This window comes from Paracoccidioides lutzii, assembly GCF_000150705.2.
Source record: "Paracoccidioides lutzii Pb01 unplaced genomic scaffold supercont2.25, whole genome shotgun sequence".
In the NCBI taxonomy this organism is placed as follows: domain Eukaryota; kingdom Fungi; phylum Ascomycota; class Eurotiomycetes; order Onygenales; family Ajellomycetaceae; genus Paracoccidioides; species Paracoccidioides lutzii.
Window position 1 is genome coordinate 333,950 of NW_015440971.1, and position 14,046 is coordinate 347,995.

The window sequence follows — 14,046 nt, forward strand, 5'->3', positions numbered from 1 at the left end:
AATGGTTTATTAGCATACATGCAATAATCATCAGGCGACATTCAATATGGGCAAGAAATCTGATATCGAAGCCTTTCAGGTTTCTCTACTACGAGCTTACTAACCTACAAATTCCACGGATGTCTCAATAACTTATATATTATAATAACTATTTGAATATAATTAAGAATATATGTCTGTTGGCCATTAGCAAAGCAGGTGTGGGCACAGGCATCAAAAAGAGGCCTATGAAGAAGACAACAGTGGGATTAAAACACTCGACAGCCTCTATACAACCTGCTCAAAGCAGTAATCAGATCTGCAGAGAGCTATCCCTGGCAGAAGAAATTGATATGCCTCCTCCAAGCTCTCCCATGCCCGCATCTAGTTCAAGTGTTCGAACATCGTAAGTTTCACATTTCAGATGGTTTATTAAAGACAAGCAATGCATTCTATGAATTAATCCATATATATTTATACGATCTTTTCCATGTGTAATTTTAATGTTTAATATGAATATCTCAATGCGTTGTGGGGTCTCGTTAAAATACGTGGTCAATGGTACGTTAAATCAAGTTCGTTGGGTGGTAATGTAGTCAAAGACATCCACCTTGAAAAAACAAAATTTATAACCAATAGTTGCCGAATCGAATTCATTTTCTGTCAGATGGAATGCATATTCGAATTGTATCATTTCAAGTTTTTCATTATGCAATAATAAGCTCTTTCATAAAATCCCCAGCAGCAGATAGAATGATATCTGCCTTCCGTGTCGTTTTTGCTTGGGATGGTCCCTAGATCTACAAGAACTCCCAAATATCTCTGGGTGTCGGGAGCTCGGGCAGAGGATGCAACCTCGGGATTATGCAAATGGCTTTAACAGTTGACCAATTAACTAAGTAAGGCAATCACATGTATACATTGGATTATTTTAGCCCAAATTTTGAAGTTCACCCATATCTTTGGGAATCTAGCTGATTTCCAACTGAAATTCAATCTTGGTGTTGGAAGGACAAACGATGCATATTTAAGCAGCCATCAATTGTCCTCCATGAAGCTCGATGACTGGATGGTTTGCTTCATCATTCTTTGATTATTTGAATACTTCATAGATGTCCACCCCCCATCAACACCATGATATTCAAGGCCCCTTCCTGGGCTCCTGGCGTGCCATCAGGCTCAATCCCAGATTCAATACCAATATGCGACTTTATCTTCAACGAGAAGTACGGGAGACCCTCTCTCGAGAGTTCCCGTAGCCCTTTCGTGTGGGGTGTATCTGGAGAGGGCTATTCGGCCGTCCAGGTGCGGCAACGCGTTGATTATCTCGCCAGAAGCTTTGCCCTTGAGTTTGGATGGCATCCCAATCGTGGTTCTGAATGGGAGAAGATCATAGGTGTCTTTTCATTGAATACGGTATACAATTATTGCTCTCAAACCTCAAAAAGAAAGCAGGAGAAAACGTTATGTACAAATAGATGTCTCTGATAAAACTAAGCTCACGAATACCACAGGTTGACTACCTTGCCCTGGGCTGGGCTGTTCAGAGACTTTCGGGGATAGCGACGTTGATCAACGCCGCTTCCACTGCTGATGAGCTGGCGTATCAGCTTAAGGCATCTAAGGCATCGGTCGTATTCACCTGCTTACCACTGCTGGGCACGGCGTTGGAGGCTGCTGCAAAATGCGGAATCCCACGCTCCCGCATCTACATTCTAGAAATGCCACAGGAGCTATTAGGTAGCTTAAGGCCTCCAAGTGACTTCACTTCTTTAAACCAGCTCATCGAGAGGGGCTCTGCGCTTAACGAGTTGGAGCCTTTGAAATGGAAGAAGGGCCAGGGCGCCAGGCAATGTGCGTATCTGTGTTTTTCGAGTGGGACGAGTGGATTGCCAGTGTGTATAATTTTATTTATTTCTTTTCCATTTTCATATTTTCTTTTCTCTCTCTTTCTCTCTCTCCCTTTTTTTTTCTTTTTTTTTTTTCGTGCTTTTTTCGGAAGACTCCGTATCATATTCAAAAGTTCAGTTAAGAATTAGGATTGTCAAGACCGATGACTACAACTTACCTATTCAATAGAAAGGGGTAATGCTCTCTCATCTGAATATGATATCAGAGGTTCTTTTATTGAAGAGCTTTGAAAGCTACACGCGCACGGCTGATCAGAAAGATGTTGCTCTGGGTTTGTTGCCCCAAGGCCATCTTTTTGGTCTCTCAGTTTTTCACACTTCTATGTTCCGAGGGGAGTGCGTGGTGGTACTCCATAAATTTGAACTTGAGACCTTTCTCGATGCAATACACAGATGCAGGATAAATGTTTTATATTTGGTATGTATTTTTTTTTCTCTCTAGATCTAGTGCATTATAATTTCGCGAGGAAGATGGTATATTTATATTAACATGAAATACAGGTTCCCCCCATAATTATATCTATGGTAAAGAACGAGGAACTCATGAGGAGATACGATCTGAGCAGCGTGCGTTCAATAATCACCGGTGCAGCTCCTCTCGGCCTGGAAACTGCAGAGCAACTGGGCAATCTGCAACCCTCATGGTCAATTCTTCAAGCCTATGGTAGAAATTCTGTCCATACATTTACCCACCTTCATTAAAACTGGCTAACTAAATCTATTACAGGACTCACTGAGACCACAGCTATTGTAACCACTACAAGCCCTCACGACATTTTCTTCGGTTCATCAGGATCCCTACTTCCTTCGCTCGAAGCACGTCTCGTATCACCCGATGGAGATGAGATTGAAACGTACAATACGCCCGGCGAACTCCTCTTACGAGGCTCAACCATTGTTCTCGGGTACCTAAACAATGAGGAAGCGAATAAAGCGACCTTCCAAGATGGATGGTTACGGACTGGGGACGAGGCGGTTGTACGGAAGAGCCCAAGTGGAGAAGATCATATTTTCATAGTGGATAGAATCAAGGAGTTGATTAAGGTCAAGGTAAGGATCACTGCATACGTCCACAATGAAGACCTACTACATTCCTCTAATATTTTGCTGTCTAGGGCTTCCAAGTCGCTCCCGCCGAGCTCGAAGCGCATCTACTTACCCATCCAGTCGTGGTGGATACTGCCGTAATAGGTGTTGTGGATGATGATGGGGGTGAAGCTCCAAAGGCCTATGTGGTGAAGGCCAATAGTGCACCAGCTAATGACCAGGCTCTCGTTCGCGATATTCTGAAGCATGTTTCAGACCATAAGGCTCATTATAAGCGGCTGAAAGGGGGGGTAGAGTTTATTGATGTTATCCCGAAGAGTGCTAGCGGGAAGATATTGCGGCGCCATTTGAGGGATCGAGATCGCGAGTCGAGGCGGAAGGCAGGTTCGAAGTTGTAATGATTTAGCTGTCAATACAATCTGAGTATGCGGATTTGGCGGTCGCTTATGAGACAGGCGCGGGTAGCATATTCATGATGTATATAAATAAGATTCCAGTCCCCCGTCGCATGCAAGGTGTCATACGAACCTTGGTAACTACCCCCATTCTACAGAACAGTTCCATGTGGTGTTGATAGGGTACTGTTCCATGGATGGGGGTTAGTCCCACCCCAAGTAGAGCAATTCATAGGTGAGGCCTCTCCCAACCTTCCCCAATCGGTCCTTGGGTATTTAAACTTTTGCCGAGGGACCCCGGCCTTGGCATCAAACCCGTCATCGCTTGAAGGACTTGAAGATTGTAGTTATTGACGGGGGGAACATCCATCTTGTTTTTTCTTTTTTCCAGTTTCCTCCTTTTGCATTGCGACGCAACCTCTATTTAACCACCATGTTGGGCACTAGGAGGAGTATTTCCCTCGCTATTCGCCGATCACGGGCTTTAAAGGCTCGGACACGGAATTTCAGGCCGAACTTCTGCTGTGTTCCCACCACACAATTCAGCACCTCATCATCAGTCGGAGCTATCGCAGCCCCGCCCAAACAATCCAAATATACCACAGATGCGTATCCGAATCTAAAGCGAAATCCCAATTTCTCCGAACTCAGTGACGTCCATGTTCAACATTTTAAAACCTTGCTCAAACCCCCCTCCGCAGTCATCGATGGTTTCACTCAGGATGCGACGGACGATATCGAGCCGTTCAACTGTGATTGGATGCGGAAATACAGAGGACATGCCAGATTGGTGCTGAAGCCTCAAAGCACAAAGGAAGTGAGTGAGGTGCTGAAGTACTGCAATGCGAATAAGCTGGCTGTAGTACCTCAGGGCGGGAATACGGGACTTGTCGGTGGAGGGGTGCCCGTGTTCGATGAGATTGTAATTAGTACGGCGCGAATGAATAATATTCGATCCTTTGATGAGAATTCTGGGGTGCTGGTGGTTGATGCCGGTGTGATTTTGGAGGTTGCTGATAAATATCTTGCGGAGAGAAATCATATTTTCCCCCTTGATCTCGGGGCCAAGGGCTCGTGCCATATTGGGGGCAACGTTGCGGCCAATGCGGGTGGTCTACGATTGCTACGTTATGGAAGTTTACATGGTAATGTGCTGGGGATAGAAGCCGTACTTCCCGATGGGACATTTATCGATGACTTGTCCACGTTGAGGAAGAACAATACGGGATACGATTTGAAGCAACTTTTCATTGGTAGTGAGGGGACCATTGGCATTATAACTGGCGTTTCTATAATTTGCCCCCGGCGGCCTAAGGCAATCAATGTGGCCTTCTTTGGCATTGAGAGTTACGAACAAGCTCTCAAGGCTTTCTTGGAGGCCAAGGGCCAGTTGTCAGAAATCCTATCTGCATTCGAATTAATGGATGGGCGCAGTCAGGACATGGTGCATAAGGTCACTGGATTAAAGAAGCCTTTGGAGGGATCATACCCCTTCTACTGTCTCGTAGAAACGAGCGGCTCGAACGGTGAACATGACAATGAGAAACTGGAAGGGTTTTTGGAGCATGTTATGGATGAATCTATTGTGGCAGATGGGGTGCTGGCTCAGGATGAAACACAGGCACAGACACTCTGGCGGTGGCGAGAAGGGATTACTGAGGCCTTGAGTCATTTGGGAGGAACATATAAATATGACGTCTCCATACCGCTAGCTGAGCTTTACCAGCTAGTTGATGACACGAGAGACCGATTGACCAAGGCCGGTTTAGTAGGGGACGACGACAGCTACCCAGTTCGCGAAGTGTTGGGATACGGCCACATGGGGGATTCGAATCTGCATCTCAACGTCGCGGTCCGGAAATATAACAAGGACGTTGAGAAGATGATCGAGCCCTGGGTCTACGAGTGGATTGCCAAGCGGAATGGCAGTATCAGTGCAGAGCATGGCCTGGGCATCGCGAAGAGGGAATTCATCGGCTACAGCAAGAGTGAGACGATGATTAAGCTGATGGCACAGCTGAAAAAACTTTACGACCCCGTAAGTCTTTTGTCCAGATATTCCCCTTCCCATCATGTATTTTACCGAGCGCTAACAATTACATAGAACGGAATCATGAACCCTTATAAGTACATCTAACCCTTCATTTTGGAATTGCACTTTGTTTTCAGAATTGCTATAGAGAAGAAACCCAACGGCTTTCAGAATTGGTGCTGGTCTGTATTTATAGTGCTCCCTTTAGCGCGAGATCTTAGGATGGAGCTCAAAGGATGAGGGCCAGGAAATGTTGGATTATCGTTCATTTTTGGATAGGGGTTGATTCTCAATTTTTGCCAAGAACCTGGTTTGACATATATATTCCTTAAGATCTATCCGATCACAGAGACTCATTTTCTTGTTGATATTCCAATTGTTACGGAGTGCAGAGTTTTAGACGCTCTCGAAGACGCCGAGTGCTTCGACAACAGAAGGGGGGTCTTGGCACACGTGACCTAGCATCGATCGCATGCCAAAAAAGCTAATTCTAAATGGGCTAGCGCCAAGGGTTGCTAGAGGCAACGGATGTTTACACCGCAAAAAACTCTTAAAGAGTATTGACTGGAGCATCATGGACCATGGTTGAATCTTAAAGAAATGGAACAACTGTTTCAACATAGGATATTACTACTTATTCTTAGACACCCCTTGATGACTCTGTCCACTCTTACCTTACCCTGTTGAGCGAATTGCGGACTCTCTCCCATCGCGGTTCCACAGTTGTTTCTTGGATCCCATCTGCAGTCCTCGCAAACGCGACGGGACCACCTGCAAACAAACAGAGAGCACCATCATTTCACAATATTTTTAAAGTTCAGCCAGTGGCCAAGGGTCAGAAATGGCTGACGAAGGAGCTCTGGCAAATGGCTATCAAATGCTCGAGGAACTGGGGAGTGAGTTCAAAACCAGATTCCACCCTCCAATTGATTGATCTTTGGTACTAATTGTTTCTGTTGTGTTTCATTCCAGGTGGCAGCTTCGGGACAGTGTATAAAGCCATCGAAAAGGACACGGGAGAAATCGTAGCCATAAAGCACGTATGTTGCTGCTCTGGAGTTGGTGGGATGAGGACTTGGATGATGAATCAATCATACCTAATGAATTTTGATTCCCTTCCAGATCGATCTCGAATCTAGCGAAGATGATATCCAAGAAATCCAACAGGAGATTTCAGTGCTCGCAACATGCGCAAGCCCTTACGTGACACAATATCGGACAAGTTTCCTCAGAGGTTACAAACTATGGATTGTAATGGAGTATCTGGGTGGAGGGTCTTGTTTGGATCTGGTAACTATTAGCTCTTACGTGTCAGTTTGATCTCTTTCGATATGCTAAGTAGGAAATTTTCATTTTAGCTTAGACCTGGGGTATTCAACGAGGCACATATCGCTATCATCTGTCAACAATTACTATTAGGGTTGGATTATCTTCACCAAGAGGGGAAAATTCACCGAGACGTCAAAGCCGCCAATGTTCTTTTGTCGCAATCTGGCAAAGTGAAACTGGCGGATTTTGGTGTTGCGGCCCAACTAACGAACATTAAATCACAGCGCAATACCTTCGTAGGCACCCCTTTCTGGATGGCCCCAGAAGTAATCCAGCAGTCAGGATACGATTTCAAAGCGGATATCTGGTCGTTGGGCATTACGGCAATAGAAATGGCTCAAGGGGAACCACCAAATGCTAGTACGCACCCAATGAAGGCTCTCTTTTTGATTCCGAAGGCGCCTGCTCCCAGACTGGAAGGGAGTAATTACAGCCAAAATTTTAAGGATTTTGTGGCTCAGTGCTTGATTAAGGATCCCGATCGGCGAGCGACGGCTAAAGAGCTTCTACGACACAAGTTTATTCGCAATGCAGGTAAAATCGAGGCCTTGCAGGAGTTAATTCAACGTCGGCAAGAATGGGAGGCAAGCAAAGGCACATCGGACAACATAAAATACTACGAGGAGTCTATGTATGTTCCATACCTGAGCTATGTCTTCCTCCAGAAAATTTGCTAATGAAATATAGGGCTACCATTAATCACAAAGAGGATGAGGATGGATGGGTATTTGACACTGTGAAGCCTGGGACCGTGTCCGCTTCGCGTGACACACAAAAACGACTGAAGATAACCGACCTACCATTACAGGAAGAGGAAAATCTGGAAGAGCCTGTGGAGATGCTGAAGAAAATGGAACTTACAAGACCATCATCCAGTGCCTCAAATTCCAACAAACCAGTGGCCAACTCCACTGTACGGCGGTCGGCACCATCTGGAGAGCATTCCCCCTCCGTTAAGGGACCCAATACGAAGCGGCGATTCAGTGGAGTAAAGCAACCACTTGGGTTAAATTTGAGCTTTGGAAACAGCCCCTCTACAGTTAGGCAATTTCGGCGAGTATCAGACAAACAAGCGGACTCGCTGAATGAAAATGCTGGATATCTCCCCGGAATGGATGAGAATTTGGCTCCAAAGAAATTAGCTTTGGAAACAAGTAGCAAAGAAGCTATACTGGGCCGTCGAATATATACCAAATCCATTGGACTTTCCTGTCAGGAGGTCCTTTCAACGACATGGGGCCAGGAGAAGAGAGAGGCGATATCTCGACTCGCCGAAGCGTGGAGCGATCTGGAAATGATTGACCCGGAGGGACTGTACCATATTGTGAAATTGTCTTGTGATAAAATGCAAGGGTGAGCCTTAACAATTACCCACCTCCCCTAGATTTATGTAAGTGGATGCCACTCTTACTGACCGATCCGTTTTGCTTTCCCTTTAGTGACCCAAAACTTTCCACTCTCATGGCCAAACCAACAGCTCAATTCCCTCAAAAACCAAAGCTGGTTCTTGCGCAAAACAACCCTCATCTGAAAAGCCATCGACGGCGGCAATCAGAGCAGGCCCATGCTGACGAAAATTGGTCTGGAGCGGGCTTGAACTTGCCGGGACAACCTGTTTTCGGAATGGAGCATACCGCACAACTTGCAGATGTTCTCTATGATCGATGGACAGCCGGACTTCGCAATCGATGGCGAGCTGTATAGTAATTTCACATGTACAATATTCACACATATCCCGATTAAATTCCCGAGACCAGAAAATTTGTGATATTATCGATTTTTCTTGCTGTTTGCATCCACTCCTGTCCATAGAATAGATTTCTTCGATTCTTAGACAGAGTTTGCAGAGTGTAACAATTTTTTGTCACTTTCCCTCCTTCTTTCTTTATTTCTTCCTTCCTTTCTTTCCTTCTATCAATTTACCCAACATGACCTTATTTTCTCAAAAATCATCGGGTGTTACTGCCATCTTGTTCATATAGCATTTCCCGGTTCATATCATCCCCATTCTACTCCACGACCTTGCAATGGTGCATGAGGTAATAGCCCAAACATAATGTTTTGGTTTTGCTCTTTGTTTTTTCATATCCAGCTTTGGCTATCTGTGCATGTACACTGAGAGCATTGCATTCTGTTCTAACCCTATGAGCATCAGCCGTCGTACTTCTACGCACATGTGTTGTTTGATGATATTATTTTCGTCCTCGCAGCTCCCTAAAAAGCTTCTCCCCTTCAACTTTTTGATACTCTGTTGCATGAGTTTGTCCCGCTAATTAATATCCATATGATTGGGAGCCACGACTTTAATCAACGTGGAAAACAGCGTGGGAGGTGGAATATGATTGGGTCTACAGTTCGCAAACTATGACCGTACGTTATGATGATCACAAAAAAGGGAAAGGGAAAGTGTTTGAGCTCAAAGGCAACATTCACGTAGCCGAAACTGTGTTCGGAGGTCCGCTTCTTCATGAACACGCCTTGCCAAAGGGGGAAAATGGAAGCAGACCAGAAGAAAAAAGGGAATGAGAATGTCCAACTTGTAAATAAGAATAGTATGTCAATGTAAAATTCACATGCTCGATAATTCATTCCTTAGTTCCTCTTAGGTCTAAACACTGCAACGGGACCATCCCTTGCCACGAGGAAAATGTCTAGAAGCTGATACTCATTGGTCCTCCGTCTCCCTTCATGCTTATGGTTAGGATTACCCGCGCCCACCCCTTTGCTGCCGGGTGAAAGCCGCATATCATAAGAAAATAGCAAACGTGCAAGGGCATGGGTAAGCTCTAAATATGCAAGCCGTTTCCCCGCACAGCCACGCGGGCCAATGCTGAAGGTGGTAAAAGCAGATCGGGGGGCCGCGACCCTGCTTTCTGAACACACATCGCCGTCCGGAGCGACCGGATCAACAATCCAGTGCTCCTGTAGATAAGAGTATGGATTCGGGTAATACTCCTCGTTATGGTTAATGGTGTATGGGGGTGTATTGATGGTAGTTCCAGCAAGGGTGATTATAAATGATGATGCCTCCAGAGAGAACCTGGCGGGATAAGTGACTTGGCATCGGTGTGGTGAGCGCAAACCCTCGTCAATGCATGCGCGGAGATACTGTAGGCTGTTCAATGCCTTTCCGTAGATTTGCTCGGGAGAGGTACAGGCCGCACGAATGGTGGCTGTCCAGTTTAGTGAGAACTTCCTCATTGTGAAGGAGGTGGAAAATAATGCCAGAAAGAACTATTGCTGTGGTGTTTGAACCGGTAGCACCTAAATGAGAACGCTCGGGACAGAAGTTCGCCAACGGTGAAGCCCTTCCCAGTCTGAGGGTCTCTGGCTTTGAGAAGATAATGAGTTAAATCTTTTCTGGTGACCCTTCTGCATAATCCATTGATTGTTATCGAAGTGTATATATGCGCTCAATGGTTTTGTGACAACATAGTTATTTGCATTCTTCGCCGTCAGCGGTTCGCCAAGAACTCACTTGTTTATGCTGCTCAGAATAATAGTTGACCTTCCTCTGCGAGCAGACGATAAGATTTCTGAGAATGCAATGATTGATTACAGGGGATGCGCCCAGCTCTCAAACACGCGTATTAGCGAACATATTTGACCATCATATTGTCCGTGTCCCGCATTCTGGAGCGGGTTTCAAGCCCAATTCGATTCCGCGTGGCTGCCATGATCTAATAACTACGTCCCTAGGAGGAGCAGGGAGCGCTCGAAATCTAGCAGAGCGGACGATATTGCTGAATGGCTGACAGATTTTGCTTCCGAGCTGGGGATAGACAAGGACAATATTGGTGCACCGGGGGAGGAATGCTTCACTGCACCTGTTGGGAGTTAACAGGATGAGGCAGCGTTTAGCCTTGTCGAAGATATGAACTGCTGGCTCAACAAACGCTCCGCTCTGTGCCTTAGTGTTTACTCACTTGTGCTTTGCAACGTTGATCCCTGTCTTCGAAATATCAAGCTGATGGAAGACAAGTTGACATGCTCGATTGATTGCTACCACGCGAGCCTTTTTTGCTGATTTTAGAGACTCCAGGAGCATCATGCGTCAGCGGTGATGCCAGAGATGGCAAGATACCTCTTCAAGCTAATCCAAAGGTAGCAGGATTCATAGAAGGAGATTCTAATCTTAAAAGTGCGGTGCCAGTTTTGACCGTGAAATCAGCAAGTCAGTTCCCACAGCCGCATTTTCGGGTTTGTTTTTTCCCCCTCTTCTTTTCCCTTTTCCTTCGTTTTCTTTATTTCTTTTGCATGGACTGCTAACTGTCATCTAGCAAACTTCAAAGGGCATTGGCATTCCAGTTGGTGCTAATTTCTGGGAGCCCTCACCTTTTAAACCGTGGCTATGTTGGAAAATTTTGGTTGCCTACCGACTGCCGGATCTGTCGTCCCTTTCCCTTCTGTCGGATTCGCTTGACGATCAAACCGCTATCGCTTCAAAACTCAATACCATGGATGGGATTTCTGATCTATATTAGTATCAATGCGGTTTTTAGGCATCTGACTGGTAGATCAGGAAAAGATGCATCGTAACCGAACAGCAGCAAGGTTGCGAGTCTTTGATTCAACAGATAGTTATACAGCGCTAAGGGTGACAAACACATCACTCCACCGCACTGCAGACAGCTTGAAGTCAATGAGTAAGAGATAAAATTTATGGCATTGATTCGGTTAGATAATTGGTTCCATCCCACACGCTGGATCTGTATTCTTTGGCAACAACGACAATGATAGCTACCTTTGGTGATAATATCCACTGGTGTAGGCTGGGGTAACTGAGCATTAAGCCCTTTATTCCTAGTTATGAGGATGTTGAGAATGTTGCAAGAGGGTTCAGGCGGTTAAACCCGTCGAGGTAATCGGGGGTGGAGAACATCTTCTTTGCTATTAAGCTTCCAAACAAACCAACCAACTTTTCCGGTTGCGATATGATTTGGAACATTCTGTTGCACGGTTGAGAAAAGTGAAAAAGGGGTAAAAGAGGGGGAGAAAGGAGGGCAGATGTGGACTCCGCTATTCAATCATGACATCAATGACTAGGTCCCTAGGTTGGTATACGAGAAGAATTGAGAGCAGGCAGTTGATGACTCAAATAGTCCCCACACCCCTGCCAATGCCTTGAAGTTGAGTTAAACCTTCAAGATCTTTTGCCGCGGTGAGATATAACTACCCGTTTGCATACTTCTCTTTCTAATAGGCACTGAGGCGTATCCATTCATATCAAACGCGAACTGGTCATCTTCATATGGTACAAAAAGGACTTAAAGGGATTGCCAATTACTCGATATAATCACCCAAAAAATGTCTTTCACCATCGAGATCGTCACATCCCCCTCAGATGCGCCAGTACTCGGCAAGATCAAATCCGACGCTTTCGAAACCAGCACATTGACCCGCTATGCATTATGCTGGGCAGGCACACCGAGAGAAACAGTCGAGAAATGGTATACGGACCGCGAGGAACAAGATCTTCAGGACCCGAACCAATACACAATTATTTCAGTTCTGGCGGATCCGGATACGAATGGAGTCACTGTTAATAACTCCGGCTCGGGCTCCGGTTCGGTAACAGGCCATCGTAATAATAATAATAGAAATATGAAAACCAGTAATACTACGTGTAGAAATCGAACTGTGGCCTCTTGGGCACGGTTTGGGATCCCGCATGCCAAGCCGAAGCAGGGAAATGGCCAGATGGAGGAGCCGGAGTATAAGAAGCTCAAGCAGCATCTCATACAGAATCCACCGACGGGATGCCATCCGGGTATCTACGCTGCGTTTCGACGAGGGATACTTGAGGCGCGGGAAAGGTATTTGGATGAAGAGAAGGATTACGGTATGTATAGCACTACTATGCTTGAAGTGAAAAGAGGAGTGATCGGACGGCCATCCCAATTTATACCATGTGTCTTTTTAACCAGATAACTTATTTCCTAACATGAATTGCGCAGTTCTTGAAATTCTCGCCACGAGCCCCGCGTTTGAGCGGCAGGGTCATGCTTCTCGGCTGCTGAAATGGGGTATTGAGAAGGCGGAGGCTGACGGGGCGAGAATCCTCCTCGAAGCCACACCTGCTGGACTGCCCCTTTATCAGCGACTGGGATGGAATGTGGTGGACGAGATGCGAATAAAACTGGCGGATCATGGAGTCGACGCAGAAGGAGATGGGGATGGATGTGCGGTGCTGTATATTATGATTAGAGAACCGCAGGGGAATTCGAATACAAGCTGCGGAATTGATTAGAGGCCTTTTATCATTAGTAGAATTGAAATTGAACTTTCAGATGACATAGTTACAGGTGTAAAAAGTAAAGTTAGAGATGTGAGCAAATGCATATGAACCAGTATGCTCGATATTAGGCCGAAAAATATTTGCCTCTTATTAAATAAAATGCCTGCATATTTGTTTAGATCGGGCTGTCTTTCCGGAGATGCGAGCAGATGTTGGCATTTTCGACATTATTCTATGGTACTCTTTCGTCGAAAGAACTGGAATTCCTTGCAAGAATTATATCTGACGGAATGCGGCTGCAAGAGTTAACGAATAGTTGCGTCACTCCCCTGTTGATCATTAACACAGATCCACATATGCAAATACATAGTTACAATCGCCCAGCAGGGAGAAGCAGGTATGAATGCCGGAGACAAAACAATGAAGATATGGTAACTGTCAGCTAAAACAGTCAGAACAACCAATATCCTCCAACGAAGCTCTTCTTTGTTGCGGGCTGAAGCTCTGGGCAATCTGTGGGTGGGAACTGGGTCCAACATGAAGCATCCAACATTGCTCCATAATCAAACGGCGTTTCAGGAGCTGGAAATTGGACTTCGGGACATTTTCAGCATCACTGAAGAAAATGAGGTTCCCGGGGTGGGTCAGGCTGCTCCCTCAACTGACCCTGCATAGATTCTCTTCTTGAACCCCTCTGGAGTGTAGGAATTGATCTGATCTTGGCTCGATGTTTTCAAGGATTAGAGCATCTCACGTGACGTGTTTGTACCCCTGCGCTAAACCCGAAGCGGCAGGGCCAAACCTTGGTCACTGGATTTGGCCGCGTCTTGGCGATGCGGCTCAGATGGTGTGGGTGTTTAGTGTTTGTTTCTTGTTTCTCCTGAACTCCTGAATTTACGATTGAGATCATCAGTTCAACAGTCATTCTCCATATTAATTGATGCTATTATTCCAATTCGAGTGGGTGACGGGCTGGTTTTTTTGTTTCCCTGGCGTGTTTTGTTTTCTTCTTATCTTCGTTCCGCCCATGTCTATCCTGAAGTGATGGCCTGTTTCTGTTATTCTTTACTCTAATATATCACCACACTCGTTCTATATGCTTTCAATCTCTGGCTG

General features: G+C 45.6%; 5 protein-coding genes across 5 annotated transcripts; 4 read left to right on the forward strand and 1 right to left on the reverse strand.

Moving 5' to 3' along the window:
* Positions 1-1,113: 1,113 nt before the first annotated feature.
* On the forward strand, positions 1,114-3,334 carry PAAG_07803 (4-coumarate-CoA ligase; the record flags this gene model as incomplete). Its single annotated transcript, XM_015846336.1, has 6 exons — positions 1,114-1,395; positions 1,494-1,874; positions 2,059-2,307; positions 2,391-2,553; positions 2,617-2,939; positions 3,005-3,334. The coding sequence occupies 6 exons, from the start codon at positions 1,114-1,116 to the stop codon at positions 3,332-3,334; spliced, it is 1,728 nt and encodes a 575-aa protein (XP_015700730.1).
* Positions 3,335-3,764: 430 nt separating this feature from the next.
* PAAG_07804 (D-lactate dehydrogenase) lies at positions 3,765-5,468 on the forward strand (the record flags this gene model as incomplete). Its single annotated transcript, XM_015846337.1, has 2 exons — positions 3,765-5,369; positions 5,436-5,468. The coding sequence occupies 2 exons, from the start codon at positions 3,765-3,767 to the stop codon at positions 5,466-5,468; spliced, it is 1,638 nt and encodes a 545-aa protein (XP_015700731.1).
* A 736-nt stretch (positions 5,469-6,204) lies between these two features.
* Positions 6,205-8,396, forward strand: PAAG_07805 (serine/threonine-protein kinase ppk11; the record flags this gene model as incomplete). Its single annotated transcript, XM_015846338.1, has 6 exons — positions 6,205-6,259; positions 6,336-6,403; positions 6,486-6,653; positions 6,722-7,323; positions 7,380-8,045; positions 8,132-8,396. 6 exons carry the CDS (start codon positions 6,205-6,207, stop codon positions 8,394-8,396), a joined length of 1,824 nt encoding a protein of 607 aa, XP_015700732.1.
* Positions 8,397-9,284: 888 nt separating this feature from the next.
* On the reverse strand, positions 9,285-10,070 carry PAAG_07806 (hypothetical protein; the record flags this gene model as incomplete). The annotated part of the gene is made up of 2 exons (XM_002790461.1): positions 9,285-9,865; positions 9,992-10,070. The coding sequence occupies 2 exons, from the start codon at positions 10,068-10,070 to the stop codon at positions 9,285-9,287; spliced, it is 660 nt and encodes a 219-aa protein (XP_002790507.1).
* Positions 10,071-11,999: 1,929 nt separating this feature from the next.
* PAAG_07807 (hypothetical protein) lies at positions 12,000-12,942 on the forward strand (the record flags this gene model as incomplete). The annotated part of the gene is made up of 2 exons (XM_002790462.1): positions 12,000-12,534; positions 12,650-12,942. 2 exons carry the CDS (start codon positions 12,000-12,002, stop codon positions 12,940-12,942), a joined length of 828 nt encoding a protein of 275 aa, XP_002790508.1.
* Between the last annotated feature and the right edge of the window lie 1,104 nt (positions 12,943-14,046).